The sequence below is a fragment of the Microtus oregoni genome, unplaced genomic scaffold, assembly GCF_018167655.1.
Source record: "Microtus oregoni isolate MIOR12 unplaced genomic scaffold, Mior012 000022F_ref0000154, whole genome shotgun sequence".
Taxonomy (NCBI): domain Eukaryota; kingdom Metazoa; phylum Chordata; class Mammalia; order Rodentia; family Cricetidae; genus Microtus; species Microtus oregoni.
The window spans coordinates 9,430,994-9,457,187 of NW_024543081.1; the positions used below are offsets into that span (position 1 = coordinate 9,430,994).

Consider the following 26,194-nt stretch of genomic DNA (forward strand, 5'->3'; position numbering starts at 1 on the left):
GCACCTCGGACAGCGACACGGCCCTGAGCCTCCGTTAGTAGCGGTCTTTATCTGTACTCTCTTCCTGCACCTCTAATAGTCACGAGCTTGTCACTCTGCGGCCCAGCCTTTGACTGCGGTCCCCTTGTGTCACCCTATTGCTTTCCACAATGCCCTTCTGTATGGGAAGCAGGCAGGCTGCACCCAGGCTGCAGTCTCCTGTACTTAGGCAGCAGAGAGAGCCAACCTACTCTGCTCCAACCCTTGTCTTAAGAAAAGCTCTCAGGTATCCTAGATTAGCTTCAGTTGCACTACGTAGCGAGGCTGGCTTTGAACTTTTGATCCTCTTGTTTCCACCTTCCAGTTGCAGGGATCACAAGCGTGTTGCGACCCCAGTGTTTGTTTGTCTGTTTCCCTTTTCTCCAACGCTGGGAAACTGACCCCAGGGGTTCACACTAGCTAGGCAGGGTCTCTGTTCCTAAGGGGCTTCCCAGCCCCTTGGGTTCTTGTTAGCGGCTTCCCCCAGCTGTGGCTCCTGAAAATAGAATCCCCATTCTCAAGGAGGATACAGGGCGCCACCTGGAGGGTAGACGCTCATTGGGGGGTTTCCTAAGGGCGCCATCTCTGCTGGAGGTCCCCACTGCGTGGGGATGGGTCCTCTTTGCCTGGTGGTCCACTCTGGGGTTCCTTTCTGCCGGGACACAGCGGTCCTCTCTGCATGGGGAGGTCTCCTCTGCCTGGGGTGTCCTCTGTGGCGGGGGAATCACTCCCTGCCTGGAGATTTCTATGCTGGGGGTCTGGTCCTCTCTGCCTGGAGAGGCCCACTTTGGGGTTCCTATCTGCCGGGGGACGGGGTCCTCTGTGCCCGGAGGTCTCCTTTCTGAGGGCCTCTCTGCCGGGGTTCTCCCTGGGGTAGTCCTCTCCGGCACCTGATTCCAGGCTCTCCAAGGGCCGCCTTTGTCAGCCGCGCTCTGAAGCGGGCTTTTCCGTCTCTGGCATCGGAAGCTTCTGGAGGTGAGGCTTCCCGCCTCCCGTGGCTCGCCCTGGGTCTGCGCAGACGCCCCGTTTCTGCTCCAGGACGTATAGCCCTGACCCTGCGCGCGGATGACTGACAGGCGGCTGCACGGACCCGGACGCACCTCTGCGGCAAGCGCGGGGCCTCGGCGCCCCGACGTCACGGGGCGCGGCGTGCGTGGGTGCGGCCATGACGTCATGCCCGCGGAGCCCCGCGCCGGCGCCGTGACGTCACGCCCTGGAGCTGCGGGCCGGGCCGGGCGGCGGCATGGCGGAGAGCGAAGCGGAGACCCCGGGCACCCCGGGCGAGTTCGAGAGCAAGTACTTCGAATTCCATGGCGTGCGGCTGCCGCCCTTCTGCCGCGGGAAGATGGAGGACATCGCCGATTTCCCGGTGCGGCCCAGCGACGTGTGGATCGTCACCTACCCCAAGTCTGGTAAGTCGGGAATCCTGCTCCGTTCCCGGCGCCCGCTCGGCTGTGTGACCTTGGGCAGGTCGCTCAACCTCTCTGTGCCCGAGTCCTGTCCGGCTTCCCCTATGGTGCCAGCAGCGGAGGCAGCGGGCGCTCCTCCGGCATGGGCTCTGTGGGGGATGGGACCGGCCTCTGCTGCCCCTGTATCCTTGTTTATGAGCTGCCTCTGTCACCAGGAGGGACCTGGCCACGCCGGTCCTCAGCAACCATGCAAGGCAGAGCTTCTAGGCAGAGGCTCAGAGAGGGGAGGAGGCTTGTCCAAGGTCACACAGCTGGGTTGGGATCGGAGCCACCCAGCCATCCAGGCCTGGTGTAGAGGTAGCCAGGTGGTGCCTTTTCTGGGGTCTGTAGGACGGCTCAGCGGACTTTCCGTTTGCAGTGCCTGGAGAGCGCCCTTGTGACCGCTGTCCTGCAGGTTCAGGGTAGTTGAGAAGGTGGCTGGCCATCACCCTGCTGTATCTGAGCAGGCGGTTACAGGAGAAAATGTAAGCAGTATGACACCCAGGGTGGAGTCCCAACCCTTCGGGCAGCTGCCCAGCTTCCTCCCAGAGAGTGATGGACACTCTCAGGGCAGGGGTAGGGGTGCAAAGGCCCTGGGGTCAAATCCGGGTGCAGACACTGACCCAACGCTAGGCAGACAGCTTGCTGGGATGTCTCGAAGAAGGCCTGGCAGGAGAAGGCAGGTCCCACTGAGACTTGAATCACCCCGCAGCCCCCAGCTCTAGGTCTCTGTTGGGTCTCGGGTAGGATCTACTTTCAGAGAAGTCTCTGTAAGTCGCCATGCTGGGGGCTCCACAGCTGGTTTTGGGGCTGTACCTGGTATTGTCTCTTTGGGGTCACCGCCTGGGATGAACCCTGTGGCTTTATGCTCGGTGCCTGCTCTGCCACTCGGCTTTGCCCCCAGAGGCTGGTACTTAAGCAGGGCTCGTGGGTGTACAGTCCTGCTGCAAAGAATATTGATGTTTACACGGGTAAAGAAAGGTCCCTGGACTTAATTTGTGGGAGACTTGGTTCCCAGAGCCCCTAGTACCTGGGGGTGTGGCTGGGGTTGTGGAGTAGCTGTTCAGGGGAGGGGGACAGTGGCGTGAGTTATTGGAAGGGACTGAGGGAGTGGCCGGGCTGGAGGCCCAGCTGTGAACTTTGGGAACTGGTGGTGTTAGAGAAACCCAGTTCTGGGGTCTGGTGGGTTCTGGGGAGCTTTCTGGACATTGCAGTGAGAAATGAGATGGGACACTCATGCACGTGAGAGCGTGCGTGCGTGCGTGCGTGTGTGTGTGTGTGTATAATTTTGGGACAGGGTCTGTGTACCCAAAGCTGACTTGAATTTTCATTCTTTCTGCTTCAGCCTTCCCAGTGCCAGGATTGTTGGGGTGCACTATCCTTATAATCCCACAGGGTACCAGAGGTTTTTTTTTTGTGTGTGTTGTTGTTTGAGACAGGTATCAGGTAGCACAGGCTGCCCTTGCTATGTAGCTGAGGCTAGCCTTGAACTCTTGATCCTCCTGCGTCAGCCTCTTACATACTGGGGTTCCAGGAGCCCTCCCCACCACCACTGGCTGGATGCTGGTTTTCCGGGCAGTAGATTCCCGTGTTGTGTGGAACATGTACTGAGTACCGAGAAGCATGGGCCAGAGCTGGGATAAAAGCATCAACTCCTTCCCCAGCGGTGAGACCCCAGCCGGGGCTCAGGGATCCGGTTTGTGCCCTCCCCACCACACCCTGCGGAGCTGCCTTCCTGAAACTGACAGTCCTATGGCCTGATGGCTCTTGGTGTATCTATCCCTTTGCCCCCATCCACTCCCTGTCCCTCCCTCCTCAAGGCCACCATGTTAGAGCAAAGATGAGCTAGGGAGAGCCAGGATCCAACACCAGGGCTCTGGGGCAGCAGGCCAACTCCGGCTCCTAAGCCTCTCCTGGTACTTTTGAGTAGGGCAGGGTGGAGCAGGGCACAGGGCAGGTGGAGACAGTGGCTCTGGAGTGGCTGGTTCCAGGCTGAGGTGGGTGAGCCCCCCTGGCTCAAGCCTTTCTGGGTCCTCATCCACTCTCTCTCTTTACTCTTCTGTTTAGGAGTCAGATGATCAGCCCTGGGTCACTGTGGGGTCGGTGCCTTGGCACCAGCACTGCTGCTGTGGGTGCCGATGCCGTGCCCAGAGTGCTTTGTGAATGATAGCATTGGGGTCACCCACCACACCTCCCAGAGAGAAGCCACCATCAGGGGTGAGCCTGGCAGCCCCTCCCCCGCCCGCCCTCCTGACACTTCCTGGCTCTAGTGACCTCCAGGGCTGGAAATCTGGTCCTGACACTGGGACGGGGGTCCTGGAAAGTGACCCTCCTTTAATCAGTTAGGGGAGTCACCGTGGTTGGGAGAGGGTGGGAATCATAACGAGAGAAAAGCAGCCTCTGTGGGCTTCTGCCCAGCCTGGGGGGCCCTTGGAGAGACAAGGTGGACGTATCACAGGCCCCTTGCCTCTGGGAGAGAGGCGGGAGTCACTGGTAGCTCTTCTCCATGCTTGGGGGCTTTGTTATTGTCCTTTAACCTGTGCCTCCCTAGGGAAGAGCTGGCTCAGGGCTGAGGTCAGGCACCTCCCTGCATCAAGGGTCCATCCACCTCAGCATCTGGAGCCCCCAGTGACTGAAGAACAGGATCTGCTAAGGAAGGCAGGTGGTGAGGACCTGGGTTCGATCTTAGTTAGGGGACCCATCCCAGTCTGTCTAAGCTGGACTGGGAACCAGCTCGTGTGTCTGCAGAGTGCCCAGGTTTGCTCCAGGTGGGCATAACCGAGCATTCTCCTCCGATCTCCTCCCCAGCCTGGGGAGGCCACCATGGTGGTGGAGACGTAGAGAACAGCCAGAAGTCTGTGTCGGCCACAGTGGGTCACGTGGTTCTGCAAGAGTGACAGCTGCACCCGGTGTCTTCCGTGCCTTCGTGTGGTCTCCCGTGGCCCCCCTTGTCCGTAGCTCTTCCTTCAGGGTTACCTGGCCGATGTTTCCTGGCGCGAGCTCTTTGAGGGGTGCATGCTGCACCCCACGGGTCCTGCACTCTACCAACAGCTGTAGGGCTGCATCTGCTACCTCCTGGACAGCAGGATCTCTGCCACCTGAGTGAGTACCCAACTCAGAGAGTTGCAGGCCCAGGAGATTGGCACTGTGAGGAAGCTGAAGCCCCGAGGAGTGATTGATGTCTTTCCTTCACTCCTAGAGTCACTGGAGGACCAGACTGGGCATCCCTGTGTGCTTTCTCTTGTGATAAAATCACTCTGAGCAAAGTAACCTGGAGGAGGAAAGGGTTTATTTGGCTTGCAGTTCAGGTCCCAGTCTATCATTGAGGGAAGCCAGGACAGGAATGCAGCACAGGAGCCCGCAGGCAGGAACCGTGGAGGAATACCTCTTGCCGGCTCACTCCCATTCATGCTTTTTAGCTGTTCTCAAACAGCCCAGGACCACTTGCCTAGGGATGGTGCTGCCCACAGTGGGCAGGGTGGGGCCCCATGTCAAGACCATCCTTCACAGATAGGACCACAGGCCAGTGTGAACTGGGCAATCCTTCAGTCGAGACCTCAGCTGCCTGTAGGCTATGTTAACAACTGAAGTAAATTAGGGACAGAGCTCCAGGTTTGGGGGGTTTCTGTAGTGTGGCAAGGTGGTGGGGTTCAGTGCGGCACAACCACGTGGTGTTGTCTTAGAAGGAGCCAGTCGTACTTGGTGACTGGATCTGCTACTTCCTCTTGGTGCCCAGTGGGGTTCTGGCCACTGAAAGGATGCCCAGTGGGTTTGGGACCATCTTCCTGTCTCTCAGGCTGAGGGGGAAGCTGAGCTTCCGCATCATAGGTGGGGTACGTCCCGGAGTTGTCTGGTGCCATCTCCCCTTGTTCCAGTCACCAGCTAGGGGAAGAGAGGTCCTCAGCAGATAGCTGGGTGGGTGCTCCATGGGGCAGATGGAACACAGTGAAGACAGAGCTCTCCTTGTTCTAGGAGTAATGGGCAGTAGACAGTCTAGAAGATCAGGCTTGATTGGGCAGGCGATGGTTGAAGATGAGGAGGGTAGTTCACATTGCAGAGCCCTGGGAATCGTGAAATGGGCACCCCATGGGGTGTCTTTGGGGTTGCCGACTCCAAAAGACTGTGGACGTGGGGATGCAGGCCTTGTTAGCAGTGGGGGTCAAGTGGAAGGTGTACTCTGAGAAGTGAGGTTCCTGACCTCACCTGTCCTTGACAGGATCCTACCCCTCCCACTAAAGCCCCATGCCAGAGGTTGGAGGTACCCATCTTTGGGAACACAGACACCAAAGAACTGACCAGTGGGATAGTAAAGACCCATAGGGACTAGAGATGGCAGATCTTTGCTAGGGAAGTAGATAGGCTGGGCAGCTTGTGTTGTTAGATTGACTGTGTTTGCCTACCTGTCCTTGTCTCTGCTGTGTCTCTCTCTGTATGTGTATGTGTCTGTTTCTGTCTCTGTCTCTGTCTCCCCTCCCCCCACATCTCACATGTATGCACACCTGGGCCCCACCCCTTAGCTGCTTTCACCTCCCACTCCCACCTGGAAGGGTCCCAGCTCATATAGAGAGGCTTCCTATAGGATGGCAGAGACACACAAACCCTTAAGTGCAGGAAGAAGACGCTGAGAAGTGTCCCAAGTGTTCCCTCCCATGCCATGAGGCTTCTGTCCTCAGAGAGTGAGGGCGAGGCCATCTCAGAAGAAGCAGCCTGGAGGAGAGATTGGCAGGAGTACCCTGGGCTCCAGAAGTCTTGGGAGGGAACGCCTAAGAGCTGGGATAGTAACTGTTGGACTGGGGGTCTAGCTGAGGAAGTGGCCGTGAAGGAGGAGAAAAGTTTAATAAAACAAAGACAGGTAGTAGGAAGATAAGCAAGTTCCAGGGCCTCCCATGCATCTTGATCTGGGACTCAGAGTGCCCTGTTGGCCACCACTGGGTGTTGATGATTTGTACTCAGCATTGGCTGTGTCCTCTGTGGATGGCAAGCTGTGGATGATGGCGTTGGTCCACTAACACACAGAGCCCATGGAGAGTCTGGCAGTGTTCCCGAGTGACAGCTGTTTTCCCTGCAGATTGTGTCTGTTGGGGTACAGCAGGCTGGTAGCTCAGGGGTTCCCTCTTCTAGGCAGCATGGGAGGCCCCATCTTCTTTTGTGTATTTCAGAGTGTCCCATCATCTCTGCTCTGCCCTGCTGCTCTTGTTCCCGGTACCTGTGGAGGTTTGGCTTCAGCCCCTGGTCCTGCTTTTTCCCAGTCCCTCTGCACTTGGTGACACACTGGGAGACTGGCATCTGTATGCCCTGTTCCTGACTAGGAGACCCACATGGGCTGTCATCCAGGCCGGCCCAGCGAACTTGTGGCTGGGTGCCCATGTGACATGAAGCTGCAACATGTCCTCATGTGTGACCATCCCAGCTGGGGAATACCCACAGTCTACGTACTCACAATTGCTCAGCCACTGAGCAGCCTTGACCTGAGCAGGTCACTTCCTGTGTCTCCGAAGGGAGGTTTAGTTTTTCGTTTTTTAAAAATATAATAGCTTCACTTATTGCAGAAAATTTCATACGCGTATAAAATGTATTTTGGTCATACTCATCTGATTATTCTCTCCATATCCCCCGGAGCCCCTCCATACCTTCTCTTCCCAGTCTCATGGTTTATAAAAACAACCACCACCACCACCACCACCCGCTGAATCTGCTGCCCGCGTGTGCATGCGTGGCTGGCAGGTGAATGGCTACTTTGGCTCTGACGGGTCGTGTTCCTAGCACGAATACATAGCAGAGGGAAGGGTGGGCTTGTGGATGGAGGTGTTTTGAAATATACAGCGCAGGTCTGTTTAGGACATGGGCCTATGTGGGCTGAAGTCAGGAAGGGGTACATTAAAAATAGACCATAAAGATGGCCCAGGACGAGGCCAGTCTGGTTTACAAGAGCTAGTTCCAGGACAGGCTCCAAAGCTACAGAGAAACCCTGTCTCGGGAAAGAAAAAAGATGGCCCAGGAGAGACTCATGTCAGGGCCTTTCTGAGAAGCTAGCTGCTTACCAGGAGGTACCAGCGGGCTTGCCTCACCAGGGTCTATGGCCTTGGCACTTTCTGGCCTTCCAGCCTCGTGTGTGTGTGTGTGTGTGTTTGTGTGTGTGTGTGAGAGAGAGAGAGAGAGAGAGAGAGAGAGAGAGAGAGAGATCTTCCTACTCCAGCTATGGCCTAGGACCCTTCCTGTGTGACCACTGTGCACTGTGTTACTGGACAACTGCTGTGTTATTGTGTTATTGTGCTGTGCTCTGGCCACTTCCTCCCAGGTGGACTTTTTATATTTATTTATTTATTTATTTATTTATTTATTTATTTATTTATTTTGAGACAGGGTTTCTCAGTGTAGCTTTGGAGCCTGTCCTGGAACCCACTCTTTAGCCCAGGAGGTCTTGAATTCACAGAGATCCACCTGCCTCTACCTCCTGAGTGCTGGGGTTAAAAGCATACACCACCACCGCCCAGCCTCCCAGGTAGATTTGTTTTCTGCTCCCTCCACCGCCCCTTGTCCATCCTACCTGCTCAGCGTGTGAACTGTGTCTAGGTGGCAGGGCCTTGAAGGATGGATGGACTACTGAAACAAATTGATTTTCTGGCTAGAGCTCAGATCAGGTCACGGGTGTGTGGCTCCTGGGCTGTTGGCACAGCGGGACTGGCATGAAGGACAGAGCAGCTGATGACTGGCCTTTGCTGAGGGGTGACATTCGAATAGACGTGTAAAGGAAGGAGGTCAGGAGAAAGGGCTCTTACAGAGGAGCCACCTCGCTGGCCTGGTGGGATGTATGCATTATCCACAAGACGTGGCTTACTGTGGATGGGGCTGCATGAGGCCACCTAGGAAAGGCCAGAGAGGAAGGACCAGCCACAGGGACCAAAGCCCTGTGAAGGGACAGTGTATCCAGCTGTGTTCCTCTCTTCTTTGAGTTCATGGGAGGTTGGCCTAGCTTTCTGGGTAATACCTGGTCCCATGCCCTGGGAACTGGAGGGCACAGGGCCTGGGCACAGGCTGGAGAACTGCAGACATGTCTGCCTGCCTCCCTTGGCTCCCGGATGACTGTTGACTGGCTGGCCTTCCTGGCCCTGGGACCCCAGCTCAGACTGTGTGCCCAGCAGAGCCCAGGCAGCATGGTGCTCATGACTCACGCACAGCGATTGGAATGCAGTGGGTGCTGCCAGGCTCAGCGTGGTGGGAGTGCAGCGAGGGTGCAGATGGCAGTGCTGTCTCTGAGTGATCCTGGGGCTTCTGAGAAGGCAGGCTTTGCGGCTGGGAACGCTGTTTCTATGCCAGAGGCTGCATTCTTGAGGCGAGGGAAGGCTGAGGCTCAACTCTGCTGCCATGAGCCTTGCAATGCAGACAGGAACCCACCAGAGGACAGTGGCCCACAGGTCTGTCCTTGGCCTTGGCCGACTCCTGCTGTCTTAGGGAGCAGTTGGCATAGAGCAGGCTGCCATAGTCTGAGGTGGTTTCTGTTTCTGCTTGAGCCCAGCTTCCACACCCCTCCCAAGAGGTGGGTGCAGTGAGAGATGGGAGACGCTGGTCCACCTCTGCGGCTCTGAGTGACCAGTCCCTGGTCTCGCTTCTTGCAGCTTATTTTTTTTTTTTTTTGGTTTTTCGAGACAGGGTTTCTCTGTAGCTTTGGAGCCTGTCCTGGAACTAGCTCTTGTAGACCAGGCTGGCCTCGAACTCACAAAGATTCACCTGCCTCTGCCTCCCGAGTGCTGGGATTAAAGGCGTGTGCCACCACCGCCTGGCCTTGCAGCTTATTTTGCAAAGGATTAGCCAGAGTCTCACCGTGGTGCTGCTGATCCTGGGTCCTCCACGTTGGGTATTACGTGTTCATCTTTCCTTACCACTGTGTTCCCTTGTGTGATCACCAGTGTGTTGTCAGGGCTTGTGTGTTTCATGAGTGACAAAGCCAGGAATGATCTGGAATGCGCCTGTTGGCTGGTTTCCCTCAATGTGTTCCAGGAGCATGGATGGCCTGTGTGCTTAGTTTAGTAGTTACTGGGCAGATGAAGGAATCAGTTGTGGGGGCTGAGGCCACACCCTCCCCTCTGAGCTTGGTCACTCATGAATCCAATGGAAAGTTCAGCTCCTGGAAGCCTCCGTTGAGAGTGGTCCCCACCATGGTCTGTGAGTGGCAGGTACATCCTGCTTGCTTTCCCAGCTGTCCTGCCCCCATGAATGCTGAGGAAAGCTGCAGGCTGGGCACTGGCAGCTGTGATGGGCTGAGGCCTTATGCTCAGTCTGGGGCTCTCTCTGGGTCCCTCTGCAGGGTTGCTCAGTGCTCATTGAGCCCTGTGCCTGCTTCTCAGGCAGCAGGAGATTCATTGGCGGTAAGGCTGGCCCAGTGGCTTCCCTGAGCACCCTTTTCTACCTCTCTGCCCAGGTACAAGCTTGCTGCAGGAGGTGGTCTACCTGGTGAGCCAGGGCGCCGACCCTGACGAGATTGGCCTGATGAACATTGATGAACAGTTGCCAGTGCTGGAGTACCCACAGCCGGGGCTAGACATCATCAAGGTACCCGTGGGACCCCTTGCTCCACAGTTATACCTGCCCAGTGACAGTGCCTTCTCAGGGGACTCATGGGTGCTCATGGCAACAGCTGAGGGCCTCCAGGAAGTTCTAGCTAGCCAGGAGGGAGAAATTGACGGGTCTGAGTCCTTAACTCAACCTGAGTCCTTAAGGACCCTGGACAGTCAGGTACTGACTGATGTCAGTGTCAGGGAGTCTGGGAGGTGGGGAGGAAATAACTGCATGTGATTGATTGGTCATTTGCTGAGGGACTACCAGTAGGGAAGAAGGCTTCTGCTCCCTCATCTGTCAAGGGAACTGGGGTGAACATGATTGAATAAAATCCATGGTATCAGAAATGAAATTATCTAGGTGTGGTGGCTTCTCCCTACTGCCCCAGAACTGGGCTGACTGAGACAGGAGGAGCACATGAGTTTGAGGCCAACCTGGGCTGAATGATGAGATCGAGCCTGTGTCAACAGTAAGAGGCTCTGTGTATTCTGCCCCGTAGAGGTATCTGGACCTTTCTTTTCATTCCATCCCCTGCTGCCCCTGTAGTTCAGGCCTTGCAACCCTTGCCTCTGCCTGCTTGTCTGTTTGATGAGCCCTCGGAGTCTGTCCCCTAGAGGCTTGTCCACATATTACGGCAGCAGATTCCCTCCTGCTCTTGGTCAGAACTGGGCCTGGCACCCGCAGATTGCCCTCCTGTCTGCAGTCTGTGCCGGGTCACAGTGGCTCCGCCACGGGAAACACTGGGAGTGTGCAGTGTCTCTGCTCTAAGAGCCCCCACATGCTGCCCCTTGTGCGGTAGTGAGCTGATAGTTCCCACCTCTGGACAGGAAGTTGTGATGGTTGCAGTGCTGGGGACAGTGGGTTAGGAGGCAGCAGACGTCTGAGGAGTTTTCAGAAGGAAGAGAGGAGTGGAGGGCTAAATGGACACCAAGACTCATGGTCCAAGGGGAAGCTGACAGGATGAGGGCCTCTGTGATCCTTCAGGCTGCTGAGGTCAGAGTGGAGGGTAGCTGGAAGCTTTCAAGTTAGACACCCCCATGTTCTTATAGGCACTATTTTATGCCTGTGTTTTGTGCTTCTCCTGCCCCACAGACCCTTATTCATTCTCAGCCACTCAAACCAAATCCCTATGTCTGTAAGGAGTCGCCCCCGAGGCTGGGGACCGGGATTCTCATTACAGCTCTTTGGGATCCAGCCGCCTGTGAGTCATGTCCAGATGGCTCAAGTGGATAGCTGGTTAGAGAATGTACTGAGTCCTGCTTGGTCAGGATCCTCCCAGAGCAGTTGGAAAGGCCCTGGGAGGGAAGGAGTGTGTGTGTGCATGCATGTGCACACATGTTCACACATGTATGTGAATATGAGAGCCGTATCTCTCTCTGTAGGAACTGACATCTCCCCGCCTCATCAAGAGTCACCTCCCCTACCGCTTCCTGCCCTCTGACCTCCACAATGGGGACTCCAAGGTAACCTATCTGCATTTCTCATCCTCCACTTCCTCATTAAGAATCCTAGGCTTAGCCGGGTGGGGGTGGCACATGCCTTTAATCCTATTTGGGAGGTAGAGACAGGTGGATCTATGTGAGTTTGAGGCCAGCCTGGGCTACAGATCAAGTTCCAGGATAGGCACCAAACCTACATAGAGAAACCCTGCCTTGAAACACCCCTGCCCCCAAAGAAAAAGAATCCTAGGCTTCTAAAACCATGGCAGGTGCCTCTACCCCTGACCCAGGGTCCGTCTTGGATCATGTCTATAGTGTTTTCTTCATGCTTACCAGGGTATGAGGGGTGTTCTCTTACATTGGAGGATGGTGCTTCATGTTCTTGTCTCTGTCCTCATTCATAAATTTCCAGACCACCAGCCCTCACCAGGGCATCTGTCTCCTACTGATTACAGTAGTGCCCCGGTAAAGTAGTACAGTAAGATAGTCACATGTTTATCCGGCATACTCGGCCCATGAACCAAAGCATATCCATGCTGGGAATGAGCACGAGGAGCCCGGGCCAGAGGAGGGGGAGTGACCCATTCTTCTGCTACCCACAGGTCATCTACATGGCTCGCAACCCCAAGGACCTGGTTGTGTCTTACTATCAATTCCACCGCTCGCTGAGGACCATGAGCTACCGAGGCACCTTCCAGGAGTTCTGTCGGCGGTTCATGAACGATAAATGTAAGTGCCAGCAGGGGTGAGCTCTGTCCTTACAAAAGCCAGCCGGCGCTGGGGGTTCCTGGAAGGTGCAGTATGGGACGGCACCTTGCCCGCACCTCTGGGAGCCCGCTATGCAGATGGGGCTTGTGTTATCACCACATGGCGGAGGTGACGAGGCTAGGGAGCTGTGGATCTTAGAAGTGGCATGCAGCAGTGCAGGTCCTGGGACTTCCGAGTCCCCCCCCCCCCCACTGAGGCTTCTCCAGATACTCACCTGCCCTTCCTGCCTGGGTTCTTAAGGAGGTGAGAATGAAAACTGTGAACTCAGAGGCCCGGATCTCTGTGCTGTGAATGGTAGAGACCAGTGTGAAGGCTGCTGTTGGGTGTAACTCATGGGGGGAGGGTTGGACTTCAGAGGCCAGGTAGTGACAGGGAACAGCACACTTAGGGAGCAGGGTGTGCTGGGCTGAATGCTATCCTGACCCAGGAGGAGCAGGACCTGGCTACCCCACCCCGCTGGTCTTCCAGGAAGTCAGGGACTATAGGAGGAAGCAGCCCCATCTCCCTTCTCTGTCTTTCTTCACCCCGCAGACCACCTGTCTCCTTGGAGCCATGGTAGCAATTCCTCTTTGGCTGTATTCCCACCTGCCCCCCCCCCCCCCCATCATCCCTACATCTCTGAGTTTTGTGGCCGGCAAGGGACTGTGGTGTGCACCCAGTCATAGGAAAGGGCTTATGTCATGCTTTCATTAGTCCACTCTGAGACAGTCCTAGCCCTGGGCTCATGGGGGGTCCTGCAGGGAGGCTGTGAGGCAAGATGAGAATAGAATTTGTCAGAGTGAAGCCTCAAGTACAGCAGGCTCCAGGGCGGCCTCCAGGAGCTCCCTACTCAGGCAGTGGTATAGACGAGGTCCCGTAGAGTGGACTGGGCTGCATCAGGCACATTGGACTGCCTGTAGTTGGAAACCCACAGGAACCAGAGGCCCCCCCAATGGTCTGTTTCCTCCTGTTAGACATGATTTCATCTGTGCCCTGTGTCCAGGGCTGGGTCACATGGGTGGTGAGAAATGGCAGCACCTGTTCCCCAGGGGCCCTGAGCCTGCTGAAGGCCCTGCCCATCTTCTTTTCCTGTGCAGTACTGGGATGCCTCTTGCAGCCTTCCAGGTGTTTGAACAGCTCCCTTCTGGCTCACTGCATCGTATCTTCTAGTCCTGGCACCCATTCTTGTCTCACAGGTGTGTGGGAATGGCACCATAGTGACAGCAAGAGTCTGCCACATTCAGCCTGGTGTATTCTCAGCGAGAGCTGTTAACGTCTTCCCTAACATGGGTTTCCCTATTCACAGTGGGAAGTCTCAGAGGTCAAGGCCATGCACTCTGGCCTGCATTCTTCTCGAAGTGTGTGATGTTGGGCGCTCATGTTCCTTCCTCTACTCTTAGCCACTCAGTGACCACAACCTGGTAGCCTTTCCTCCTTGCCCAAGGTTCAGAGAAAATGACAGCTAAGAGAAGGATCATTAATGGAAAAACCTTATTTCCTAGCAAGCATGGTGGCACAGGGATGTAATCCCAGCTGCTTGGGGACTAAGGCAGAAAGTGGGGAATTTTAGGACCTGTCTGGGCTATAGAGTGAATTCGAGGGTAGCGTGCTCAACTTAGAGAGACCTTGTCTCAAAATGAAAGCTAGGAAGAAGGCTGGGCATGCTTGCCTAGCATGTCAGGCCCTGGGCTTAATGTCCTCGGTACTGGGCAGAGCAGAGGACAGAGCAGAGTAGTAGACACTGTGAGGAAGGATTGGCATGTTGGTGGCCTGAGACTCGCCCAGGTCAAGTGACATGCTGTGTGAAACCTCTGGACAGGGTCACTGATGCAGTCTGGTGGCGCTCTGTGGACAGTCTCCCTATGGCACAAGTACATGGGGGACAGTCTGTGGACAAGGTACTGTGTTGGCTGTGGACAGACACTGACCCGTGCAGCGTGAAGAGTACTCCAGAGGCGACCTCTTACTAGGCGGGGGCTGTGTTGAGCTATACTAGCCTGCAGGCCTTGGATCTGCAGGCTTCATGGTCTCAGCAGGGTGAAGTACAGAGAGAAGCAGGGGGTCATGGCAGGGCCCCTTCTCTGGAGGCTTAACTCCCATCCACACACATGTGTCTCTTTCCTCTATGACCCCCGGTGCAGAGGCAATGGGGTGCTCTTGGTATTCCTAGTAGCAGTTCATGGTCCTTGCTGGGCTCTTGTGCAGCATTTTGTGACCCAATGAGGTCCAGATCATTTGGAAGTCCTGTGTCTTCTCTGGGAGTGGGGAGAGCCCCCCCTTTTTTTTTTACTAGGGTGCTTGCCTTTCTCCTGCCCCAGGTCTTCATCTGCCTGGATTCAGCTTCAGCTGAACACATGGATCCAGATCAACGTCCAGGCCCCTTTGTGCCCTGCTCTGCCCCTGCCCTTTTCTGAGACTCAGCTCTGTGTACAATGAACAAATTTTCTAAGATGAGTTTGCAGAGGTCATCCAGGTGCATCGGAGTGGCGTGTGTGCCTGTGCAGGTTCACTGTGCCCCAAGATGACTCCTTACCCAGGGAGTTTGTATAAGGAGCCTGGAGAGTGAAGCCCCATTGCTAACCCTGTGTCTCATATAGTTAGTCCCTTCCTGTTGTTTAACAGGTTAGACACTCTTGTATAGTGTCTCACAGAATCCTGCCCCAGAACCCCCATGGAAGTGTGTCACGAAGACCATCACAGGGCGGCACAGCTCAGCCAAAGAGATGGGTGCACATTGGAACTTGTCACAAGGAATATGATATCGGTTATAGACTAGGCCGAGTCCTCTCATGCCTGCTAAGGGCCCAGTCTTGATCTGGTGCTCTGACCAGGCAGGGCCGTGCTGAGGCACGTGTTGGTTGCCTGTGTGACAATGTGGGGCTCCCATCTGTCTTTAGATCACAAGTTTCACTGGGAATGCCTGGAGTCAACCAGAAGTCATGGAGCAGGGCCTTGTTTTGGAGCTATCTTAAAGCGCCCCACACCGCAGCGTACCCTACCTGTCTCTTTGTCCTGACTTCTCTGACCGTTGTTTTTGCCCATTGGCGCTAGTGTGCACACCACATCCTCAGAACCCTCTGCCTTGTCAGGTCTTCAGGGCATCTATGCTCGGGTTGGGTGGGACTGACATAGTGTTGACAGGAGCAGGAGGGGGAGGGCCTTTGATGGTTTATTCCTTCTAGGAGACCCTGCAGTTTCCTTCACAGCACCTGAGTAGGAGCAGGGCATTCCGTGGCCAGGAGGGGGAGAGGTGAGGAGGAAGATCGCCTGCCTAGTTCCCTCTCCAACTGTGCCCCTTTCCCTGTTTCCACAGTGGGCTATGGATCCTGGTTTGAGCATGTTCAGGAATTCTGGGAACATCGTATGGATGCAAATGTGCTTTTCCTCAAGTATGAAGACATGCACCGGGTGAGTAGCCAGAGAGATGCTGCCTAGCGGTGCCGAGGGACACTGTCCATGGTGCTGGAGCTGTCCCTGGTGCCAGGCCCCGCTGGTGCTAGAACCAAGTGGAGGCATGGCCTGGTTATGCAGAGTCAGAAGGCCGCAGAGGGTGGCATGGGATCTGCACAATTTTTCCATGCCCAGAGATGCATGTGGGCCATAGAGAAGGCTTGGACTCAAGTCCCTGGTCCAGCTCATGGCCTCTGTCTGGATGGGTTGGTTCCCAGGATGAGTTCCAGATTGGCTCACTGTGGTGTGATGTGGAAAGCCAAGAAAAAGACCTGAGCAAGAGAATCAGGACCTCTGCCACTCTCATGTGCTGTCTCAGTACCGTCACCTTGGTGACCGTTTAAGACAGTGTACTGGAGTAGCCGAGTCCCTTTGCCTTCTGCGTCCACTGTTGGGGCGCTTGTGACCTGTGAGTTAGCCAGTGGTGCTCCCTTCCTGTCACTATTGGGTGCTTAAGGAAGGAGGTTAGCATTGGCTGGCACCTCCTCGGTGTGGTTGTAGACATGGGGAACGCTCAGTGTGTGCGAGTGTATTGAGTGTCATGATAGCTGCGTCCTCTCCCAGGATCTCCGCTGTCATGCTTGGGTGTACTGATATTTCTCTGTGTCTGTCTGTCTGTCTCTGTCTGCTTCTCGGCCTCTTGGTGAGATATAGTTTCTCTGTGTGTCTTTGGGTTTTGAAACTCATTCTGTAGACCAGGCTGTCCTTGAACTCAGAGATCCACTTGCTTCTGCCTTCCGGGTGCTGGGATTAAAGGTGTGCACCACCATCACCCAGTGGTTTCTTTCTTAAAATGGGCCAAGAGCAAACCTGGCCTTGATCTTTTTCCCTCTCAGTGCCTTACCTTATCTTCACTTCACTTCCTGTTTCAAGCCTCTTATTGCCCTTGCCCCACCACTTCCGTGCTATGCTGTAATTGTCCTCAGTGATCCCCTACTTTGCTACGAAGTGATGGTGGATGTGTTCCTGTCACCTAGCCTTTTAACGACATGACCCATCCCTTCATTATCTGGCTGCCAAGAAGCCGCCCTCATCTCTCCTCACCCCTTCTCTCAGATTCATTTTGTATTTGTATGTTTTATCTTGAATCCCTTGCCGTTAGTGCCTCTCCTAACTGCAGATGACCACATGCCACAGGCCTCGGTCCTGGCCTCGTCTGTCATCTTTTCTCCCATTCAATCCCCTGCAGTCTCACTCATGGGCCAGGTCAGGAGCACTGCTGCTACCGTGCACAGAGCTGTCTGTGGATGCCCCAAGACACGTGTCTGTGTGATCGTCCAAGGGACACTGAAGACTCAGGGCACCCAAACCAGCCTCTGACACCGCCCCTCACGGCCTCAGCAGCCCCTCTGCCTTCCAGTGGTGCTCAGGTGGAATTCTCTTATTTCTCTCAGTGTCTCTTTGACACTGTGTGTCTGTGTCCCACGTTCCATTGGCTCCGTCCCTAAATCCTCACACTTCCCAACCATTTGTGCCCAGGTCTGCCCATCTTTCTGTCCATGTCTGCATCTCTCCATCCTGTTACGGAGGCATAATCCCAGACTTGACTTCTGGCTCCCTTCCAGGCCTATCCATCAAGTCCTCATCCTAGCAGCTGTGCCTACTGGTGCTAAAATGCGTTATTATGTCACAGCCCATGCCGCTGTGGGCAATCATCAGATCTCCACAGTGCTTCCTAGTCCCTGGATACATTATCCTCACCACCTTGTTATTGCTTGAACCTGACCCTCCAGCTTGTGTTTCAGGCCTGTGCATTTGCTCTGCCCATCTAGAATGTTCTTCCAAGACCTACATAGGTTGCCCTCTCTCCACTTTCTCATCTGCTCAGAGGCCACCTTGTCAGTGGCTGTCCTCCTGTTCCTTTGGATGTGTGTTCATGTGTCAGGCCATTGCTTTCTGAGTTATAGAATAACCTGCAGGGTGGAGACACCTACCCCCCTTCCACAAGAAGACCGGGAGTGCCACAAGGCATTGAGAGTCAAAAACACCTGTTCAGGCCCTTGCTGGAGCAGGGGAAGCTGCTGCTTCTCATTGCAGTCCCTAAAAGTATACAGGCCTTGGGCTGCAGGGAGCCAGGCTCAAATGTCTTCTGGAAGTTCTGAACCTGGCAGACCGGGGCCAAGCCATGCTGCCCACTGTGCCTGGAGGAACGTGATGGTTAGTGAGAGGGGCTGTGACAGAGGTCAGACAGACTGGAGGTGGCGTTAGAGAGGGACACAGCTCTGTGTGGGCTTGAACATGACTTTGGATATCTGGTCAGGAACATGCTGAGGACTCTGGCTGGCTTATGAAGGGACCCTGGTGATGATGACTGCTGAGCAGAGAAGAACGGAGCAGAGGTTGTGGTGGTGTGGTGTCCACCGCCTCCTGGCACCCTGTCCTAGGTGTTCTTTCTGCAGTGACTCTAGGCTGGGCTTGTGCATTTAGGGCCTATGAATACCAGAAAACATGTTGCAGGGGAAGCAGAGGGACGGCTTGTACCATAGAGTTTGTCCTCTCAGAGGGTGCCCACCACTTGGTGGGACCCAGCTGTCCTACTGAGAAAACTTAGGGGCACAATGGGCACCAGGCAGATAACCTCACTGACTACTGATGGCTGAGAATCTCGGGGTGGCGACCCCACACCCATGGGAAGATTCCAGGTAGCCTGGAGGCCCTCGTGTGCAGAAAATCACAGGAGGATGAGTGTATTTCAGCTCACACTTTCAGAGGATTCTGTCCATGGTCTGATTTGTTGATTCTGACCCTGTAATGGGGTTGGGGCATGCTGCAGGGGTTGATTACTTCACAGAGATCAGGAAGCCAAGAGGGGCTAGAGGCTGGAGGTTCCTCTCAAAGGCCCACCCCTGGTGACTATTTCTTCTAGCTAGGCCAGGCGTCCTGGTTTCTCTTGCTTCCAAAAACAGTCCCGCAAGCTTGGGACCAAGCTCCAGCACCTGTGCCTGTGGGTGACATTTTAATCATACACACAGCTATTGTCTGCCTTTTAAAAGTTGTTTTATTTTTATTGTTTATTCTGTATATGCATGTGGGTTTGAGCACGAGTGTAGGTGTTTGTGGAGGCCAGAAGAGGGCACGTTAGGTCCCCGGAAGCTGGAGTTAAAGGCAGTTGTGAGCTACCTGACGTGGGGACTGGGACTTGAACTGCAGTCCTCTGGAAGAGCAGTGTGTGTGCTTACTGACTGAGCCATCTCTCCAGCCCCCGCTTCCTACCTTTTAGGTTCCATCAGCATCACCCCAAGGACAAAGCTTATAACAGGTGCTCCCTGAGGGATACACTCAACCATATCCAGCCACCTAAGTCAGTTGCTTTAGTGTCTGATCAGCATTGTGGATTTTTCCAGAAACCTCACCTGTAGTTAGGAATATCTTTGATGGAGATTAGGGGCCTGAGATTACTTCTGCCTGTTTGTTTTTTTCAAGCCAGGCTTTCTCCATGTAGCCCTGGCTGTCCAAAAACTCACTCTGAAGACCAGGCTGCCTTCAAACTCACCAAAATCCGCCTGCCTCTGCTTCCTGAGTGCTGGGATTGAAGGTGTGCACTGCCACCACCCAGCTTTCATTTTACACTTTCTATATTATGCATCTGGGTGTTTTGACTGCGTCTGTGTCTGTGTACCACATGTGTGCAGTACCCACAGGTGCCAAAAGAGTGCACCAGATCCCCTGGGACTGGAGTTAAGCAGTTGTGAGCCACCCTATGGGTGCTAGAAATTGAACCTGGGTCGTCTGGAAGAGCAGCAAGCTCCTTTTAACTTCTGAGCCATCCCTCCAGCCCCTAAGGTTACATTTTTAGGAACTCGTGTTCTCATCTTACTGTAGAAAACTGGCCATGAGTATCTGCATTTCCAGATTGTAGAATAGGTCTTGGTGTTGCAGGCAGAGCTGGGTACTCTCCACAGTTGAATTTTCTGTGTGTGTGTGTGTGTGTGTGTGTGTGTGTGTGTGTACACTTGTGAGTATGTATTTTATGTGTGTGAGTGAGTGAAGGTTTGTGCATTGTACTATTGCACTGAGAATATGGAGGTAAGATGACAATCTCTGGTTCTCACTTTCCACCTTTTGCCTGAGACAGGGTCTCTTGTTCTCTGTGGAACATACCAGGCTGGCTTGCCCATGAGCTTGCGGGGATTCTCCTGTCTGGTGCCCACCTCTCGGTAGGAGCACTGGCACTGCAGTTACATGCTACTACTGCATCCAGCTTTAATCAGGTTCTGGGATATGAACTCGGGTCCTTACACTTGTGTAGCAAATACTCTCTTCTCTGGGCTACTTATCCAGCCCCCCATATCCCCCTTACTGCTTCAGCTGCTTCACTGCTGCCAGTCCTGTCTTGGTGGCTCATGCCCAGGTGCCCCAGGTAAGCCCCCCTTCATTCTCACAGTCACCCTGAGGGACAATTTCTCACTAATGAGGTTCCTGATAATGACAGGTGGCTGGTGAGCACTCTGGTCCATGGTTCTGGGTGGAAAGTGCAGCTTGGAGGAGTGAGGTGTACACTTAAGTTGGCCTGGTAACCATTTAACATGTGACCAGATGCAGAAGCCGTCCACCCTCCAAGGAGAGTTGTGTGTGGATGCTGAGCTCCTGGAGCTGTCCTGCAGAGCATCCCCACCATCTGTCTCATCTGTCTCATCTCCTGCAGCCCTTTCCTTGGGTGATTTCTTTTGAGGGCCAGTTTTATTTCTCTCGTTCTGCTACCCATTTGAATGCCAGGTTCATAGGAGTGGGTTCTTCATTTCTTTCCCTGACCATAACCCACAGTGTCATTCCTGTGTATGGGGCTTGGGGACTATGTGTTCTTAGGAGACAAAGAACACCAGGATCAAGCCTGCGAGATGGGTGGGTGGGTGGGTGCTGCAGGAATCCACGGAGGAGCGGACACTTCCTCCACAGCCTGTTAAAGTTAAAAACATTAATTAACCAGTGTGCGCCCCAACCTTCCACAGCTTTAGGGATTGACCTAACTGGGGTGCTGGGGAATGAAGAAACCTCAGACACATACAGACACATAGAGAAAATCTGGGGTCGGGTGGGACATGCTCTCTGGTGGTGATGCACCACCAGCAGCTCGGAAACTCATTGGGTTTATCGTATACAGCTGGACAAGGAGGCAGGCTTAGTTAATGTTGGTAGTGGTCTCTGTAGGGATGCAGCCTCAGGACAAACATCCAGAAGGAGGGAGGAAGACTGTCCATATGTCAGCATCCACACATGGACCAGGGGGAGGCTTTGCTGTTCCCATGGGTCTGAGGCATTGGGGTTAACACATATTCAATCAGAACTTCTTCCATTTCCCATACCCGTGTCTAGCTGGGACCTCCCGAGGCTTCAGGTGCTGAGTTCCTTCTTGAGAGGAAACACCCTTCACCATTTTCCTAATGTTTAACCAAGGCAGTTGCCAACAGGCTTTTAGGGACTTGGGAGTGATGGTTCAGGGATCCCACTGGGAATAGGAGGTGCCTCAACATTTCCTAGGAAGAACATGGCTGCCGTAGGGGACAGTGGTGTGTCCGCTCCAGCTGTGTTCTGCCTTCAGCTGGCACTGTGGAGTCTATAAATGTGTTCAGTGAACAACTTAATAGGACTTACTTTCCTCAGGCCACCTTCCAGTAGGTGAGGTGGGGCACAGGACACTGGAGCACGTGTGTGTGTGTGTGTGTGTGTGTGTGTGTATTCCAGAAGCTAGGTGGCAACGGAATCTTGCCAGAGATGGATGTTCTTTGCGGTTACTGTTTATAAACAAGCTGCAGCTCTCAAGACCTTTTCCTTGTATCCCCACACCTCCCTCCTCTTCCCAGAGCCATGGGTTCAAATCCATGACTTGCAGGTTTTGGGGCTAGTGCCCCAGTCAGCATCACCTCCTGGCTGATTACCCAACTGGTTGCCTGAGTGCGGAGGAAGGAAGCCACAAATGTGGTTCCAGCTCAACCCTGTGCCCTGGATGCTGCCTCTGATGGGCTGCTCTGCTGTCTGTCCTTGTCTTCCAGGACCTGGTGACCATGGTGGAGCAGCTGGCCAGATTCCTGGGTGTGTCCTGTGACAAGGCCCAGCTGGAATCCTTGACCGAGCATTGCCACCAGCTGGTGGACCAGTGTTGCAATGCGGAGGCCCTGCCTGTGGGCCGGGGTATGTGTCCCCTCCCTCCTCCCTGATCAGGTATTCCCTGTCTGTCAGGGACTTTCTGGATGGCTAATTTCTCTCTGGGCAGGAGCACTTGCTGGCCAGTGCCTGTTGAGGGCATGGTGTTCCAGGAGTAGGGCATGCCCTGTCCGCTTGCACACATGGTGCCATAGTTCAAGGGGGCAGCAGCTGTTGGGGCTGGTTTAGGCTCTGGGTAAGATGTGTTCATACAGAGCTCTTCCCCCTGACTCAAGTAAAACACCCACAGAGCAGACCCAGGGCAGGGCTGTGGTGCCAGAGTGTTTTATAATACAGGCAGACCCCTGATTTAGCAGCCTTCCTTCTGGTGGCTGTTACTCATGAGCTGGGGTGGACAAGAAGATGGATATCATGTGACGACATGACCTCTTCCCTCCCTGACCCAGAGGATGTTGGCCAAGTGTAGGAGGGGACTTCTGAGTTTCGAGTGGCAGAGATGACAAATGACCCAGCCTCAGGGCAGCCAAGCATGGGTAGTCAGAGTCAGGGCTCTGTGGAGGTGGCCCAGATGGAGATGGGACACCTTAGGAGCAGGAGGCAGTTGGTGGGCAGGCAGACTTTAGGGACAATGTTGCACACCGGAGTCACCGGGTCACTGTTGAAATCCCAGAGCCCCTGAGTCAGTTTCCCAGCTCCTCAGGGTGTGTGTTAGCTGCCGCTCGGTGGGGCAGCTCAGGCACTGACGTTCCAGGATGTCTCAGCAGTGGCCATGTTCCATAAATCCTTTCCAGGTAAGTATGGTCTAGGCCTGAAGCCAGCCACCAGCAGTGTGATTTGGAAACTTTGAGGAGATCAGGAGCTATGAAGGAAGATCTTAGGACCTGGGGGGAGGGTGGTGCCCGAGGTGGGGAGAGAATCCTGGCTTTGATTGCAGCCTGGCTGCCTCCAGGAATGTGTCTTCTTTCAACTGTGGAGCAGCTATGGCTTCTGGACTTTGCTCTACATCCCAACTGCTGGAGGCCAAAGACAAGATGCTAAGGGTCAGGTGTACAGGGCCTTGCTAGTGAAGGTGTAACAACTGGTCCTCCAGAGAGCGGCTCACCGCACTGCATCCTTCGTCCCGTCCCGTGTCTCCTGGCTGCATCATCTTCTCAGGCACTTGTTATTTTGAGTTTATTTGCCGTTCTTCAGTTTCGCTTTCATCAGATTTCGTTAACCCTGTCTGTGACCGCCTCCTCAGCCCCCTTTTGGTTTGCATGTGGTGAGTGTTTGGTTTGTGCATAGCGCGCCAGGTCCCGTGTGCTCTGCTGAGTGCCCACACACTCCTTCAGAGGTGTCTGCTCTGTCACCGTCGGCCTTGGTTTTGCTTTATTTCAGTTCTGTGGTTTTGTTTTCTTTTAGCACATTGCCTCTTTACTCAGAAGATCGCCTTGAGGTGGCGAGGATGCAGGGGCTCGGGGAGCCGGCTGCATTGCTTAGATTTGGTTCATGTCACAGCATAAATTGTCTTGATTCCAAATCCTAAACCAGGTGGGTGACTCCTCTGATAAGCTCTCAGCTGGGAAAAAAAATAACCGTGGAAAACTATATTTATAGTGTGGTTGGTCTAGAAGCTTCTAATTTGGTCCCTTTGGTATCATTAGAGGGTGGCAAGAACAATTTATTTTACTTTTCCAACACAGACAGATGATGTCTCATTACCACAGAGAAAGGCCTGATGTGCCAGGAGTTTTAGCTCAGCTATGGCGTGGCTGTGGCTGCAGATCTGCAGTCCTGCTGGGACAAATGCTGAGGCTGTTGTTGGAGATGCCAAGGGTTCTGACTTCAGAACCGCCCCTTCCCCCAAATCCCACTTGTTTAAAAGCACAAAGCCAAGACACCAGCCTCACCGCTCCTGTGGATGGGAGGTTTGGATTACAAACTCCTAATCCTATCCTCCCTGTGTTGTTGGCCTGGTTCTGGGACAGCAGCTGGTGCTGTGGGGAGACTCCCTCTGGAGTTGCGGTACAGAATTTTTGTGTATGACACACTTTGTGTCCAGCCTGAAAAGTGAGCTTGTGCCACGGATGTTTCATTCATGTTAAGCCTTCTCCAACTTGATTTGAGTTTAGGCTTCTAGAATTCTCCACCTTTGATGACTTCCTACTGGCCCTTGGGATGATTTTTTAATTTTTTATTTTTTTTACCTTTTTCACATTCTCCAGAGGCAACTATTGTGCCAACAGCCATTGGTGCTGTGAACCCGTGAGTCAAGGACTCCTCGGAGAATTGCCCTCAGCCCACAATACTTCCTCTCTGGCAGGTTTATGGTGGGAACACTTGCTGTGGTAGGTTCTGGAATCCGGAGCAAGAGGTGAAGTCCCTCTTGGTCACAGGTGTGGTCCTGTGTGATGCTTGGTGCACAGTTGACAGAAGCTAGGAGTGGGAAAGCTTCCCTCCAGTCTTAGGGGCGTTGGTTCCACCCAGGTCTCACCACAAACAAGACTCACGTGGTCTAGCTCAGGTGGCCCCTCCCACCCAGCAAGTCAAGTTTCAGAGGGGTCTAGGCCCAGATCTGGAAACTTCCGGATCCGTTCCCAAGGCTTCCTTTTGTCCTGGAATTGGTGGATACAGCCAGCTCTACTCTGGTCTGTGTTGCAGGAAGAGTCGGGCTGTGGAAAGACATCTTCACCGTCTCCATGAACGAGAAGTTTGATCTAGTGTATAAACAGAAGATGGGGAAGTGTGACCTCACGTTTGACTTTTATTTATAATACCAGAAACCGCGAACTTGCATGCTCACGGTCCCCAGACGCTCTACTAGCTAAAAGTCCTGTTTGCGTTCATTTATTCCTTGCTGGACACACTCTGGAAGCTGCGTGGAAATGTTTGGCAGGGGACGAGCCCAGTGGAGAGAGCGAGGAGTGTGATGCTGTCCACATCAGCTGCCTGGCCTGTAGCATTTGAGTCTCCACGTGGTGGCCGTGCCACATGCACAGGCAGCGAGAATGTCTGCCCTGCACCCCACGTTATTCACTGTATTTTATAGCGCTTTTCACTGGAAATCTAAATAAATCTCCGTCAACCAAATGCAAGTCCGTTTCCGTGGGCAAGCAGGAGCAAGCTGTGCCAGGATGGTAGGAAGCTCTCAGGGTTCACTCTAATTTTTGTACTCTTTTTTCTCTAGGCACAGCCACCCCACCTTGTTCTGAGATCAAAGGATGGGTTGGGATCACATGGGGGGGGGGTTGGAGAGGTGGGTCTAGCCTGTGGCCTAGCCAGTCTTCCAGAACCATCCTGCCGCCAAGCCAGGGCCTGTCCCAGGCCATTTTCAGAAACACCTCCAGCACGCAGCTCTTGGAGCCTAGTACAGAAGAGCCCAAGGAAAGGTCCGGGAGGGAAGCTGACCTGAGGCTGCAGAAGGCATCTGAAGGCATTGATGGCGTGTCAAGAGTCCCCGCAGACACAAGAATTTGGTATCTGCTACAGCCTTCTCTTGTCCCCAAAGCGGTGACTGATACATTCCCACTGGCAAGTGATACAACATGGCATGGTCCTAAAATTCCTAGTTGCTGTCACTTGCTCTCCAGCTGTGCCAAGGCTCTCACCTAGGAGACCTAGTCTGCAGGGTTGATGTTCTCCATGTGGATAGGATTGGCAAGCCTGCCCATCTGAGTGGGCACCTTGACCCTCAAGAGTGTCTGAGGAGCGATGGTCCTATGTGCTACACACACACACACACACACACACACACACACATACACACGTGCTCACACACACACCTACCCCCGCTCTCTTCTGGCTCAAATTTGGCCCAGGTGATGGCCAGATGAGAGGCGGACCAGCAGATTCCTGCTGGGGACTAACTCGTTCTGTTCTTTATCAGGCTTGGAAGAGCCGGAGTGGTGGTGGGAGACTCTGGCTGCGGAAGGGGCCTGCGGTGGGTGGTCTCTGAAGCAGGTCTGGTTGCAGCTGGCATTACCTCTGTCCAGGGAAAAGCTTGTGTGGGCCGGGTGCATGACTCTGAGGTGGGCATGGCAGCGCCTTTTCTGTGTGTCTGGGAAGGAAGGCTGCTTTCTGTGAAATTTTGTTTCTATTTTTCTATTTTTAGTACTGTATGGATGTTCTGGAGTCACACATGGTACTCTGTGCTTGCTTGCATCTTTAATAAAAGACACCTCCCTGCTTGTGTGGCGTGTGTGCTGGGCGGAGAAGGGTCCCTGTGCATTCTCCTCGAAGGAGTGTGAGCCCAACCCCTGCCCTACCCCATCCGAATGGCTGCAGAGGGAAATACCGTGGGGTGGGTTCTGATGAAGTAGAATTTGGTTGTTTTACCCCTGTGCAAACTTCAGTGGGCTGAAACCCATTTAATATTTCAAGAACCTTTGACCTGGAGTGAAAGGAAGGGTGAAGGGAGAAAGAAGACACTGGGGGAGAGAGTTTGGTGTTCTGAGG

The 26,194-nt window shown here is 54.1% G+C and overlaps 1 protein-coding gene across 1 annotated transcript; it reads left to right on the forward strand.

Annotated features, from left to right (window-relative positions):
- Window positions 1–1,198: 1,198 nt before the first annotated feature.
- Window positions 1,199–25,926, forward strand: Sult4a1 (sulfotransferase family 4A member 1). Its single transcript, XM_041672568.1, has 7 exons — window positions 1,199–1,430; window positions 9,886–10,016; window positions 11,405–11,485; window positions 12,064–12,190; window positions 15,522–15,616; window positions 21,649–21,787; window positions 24,401–25,926. Exons 1-7 carry the CDS (start codon window positions 1,262–1,264, stop codon window positions 24,511–24,513), a joined length of 855 nt encoding a protein of 284 aa, XP_041528502.1. The 5' UTR covers window positions 1,199–1,261; the 3' UTR covers window positions 24,514–25,926.
- Window positions 25,927–26,194: the final 268 nt, after the last annotated feature.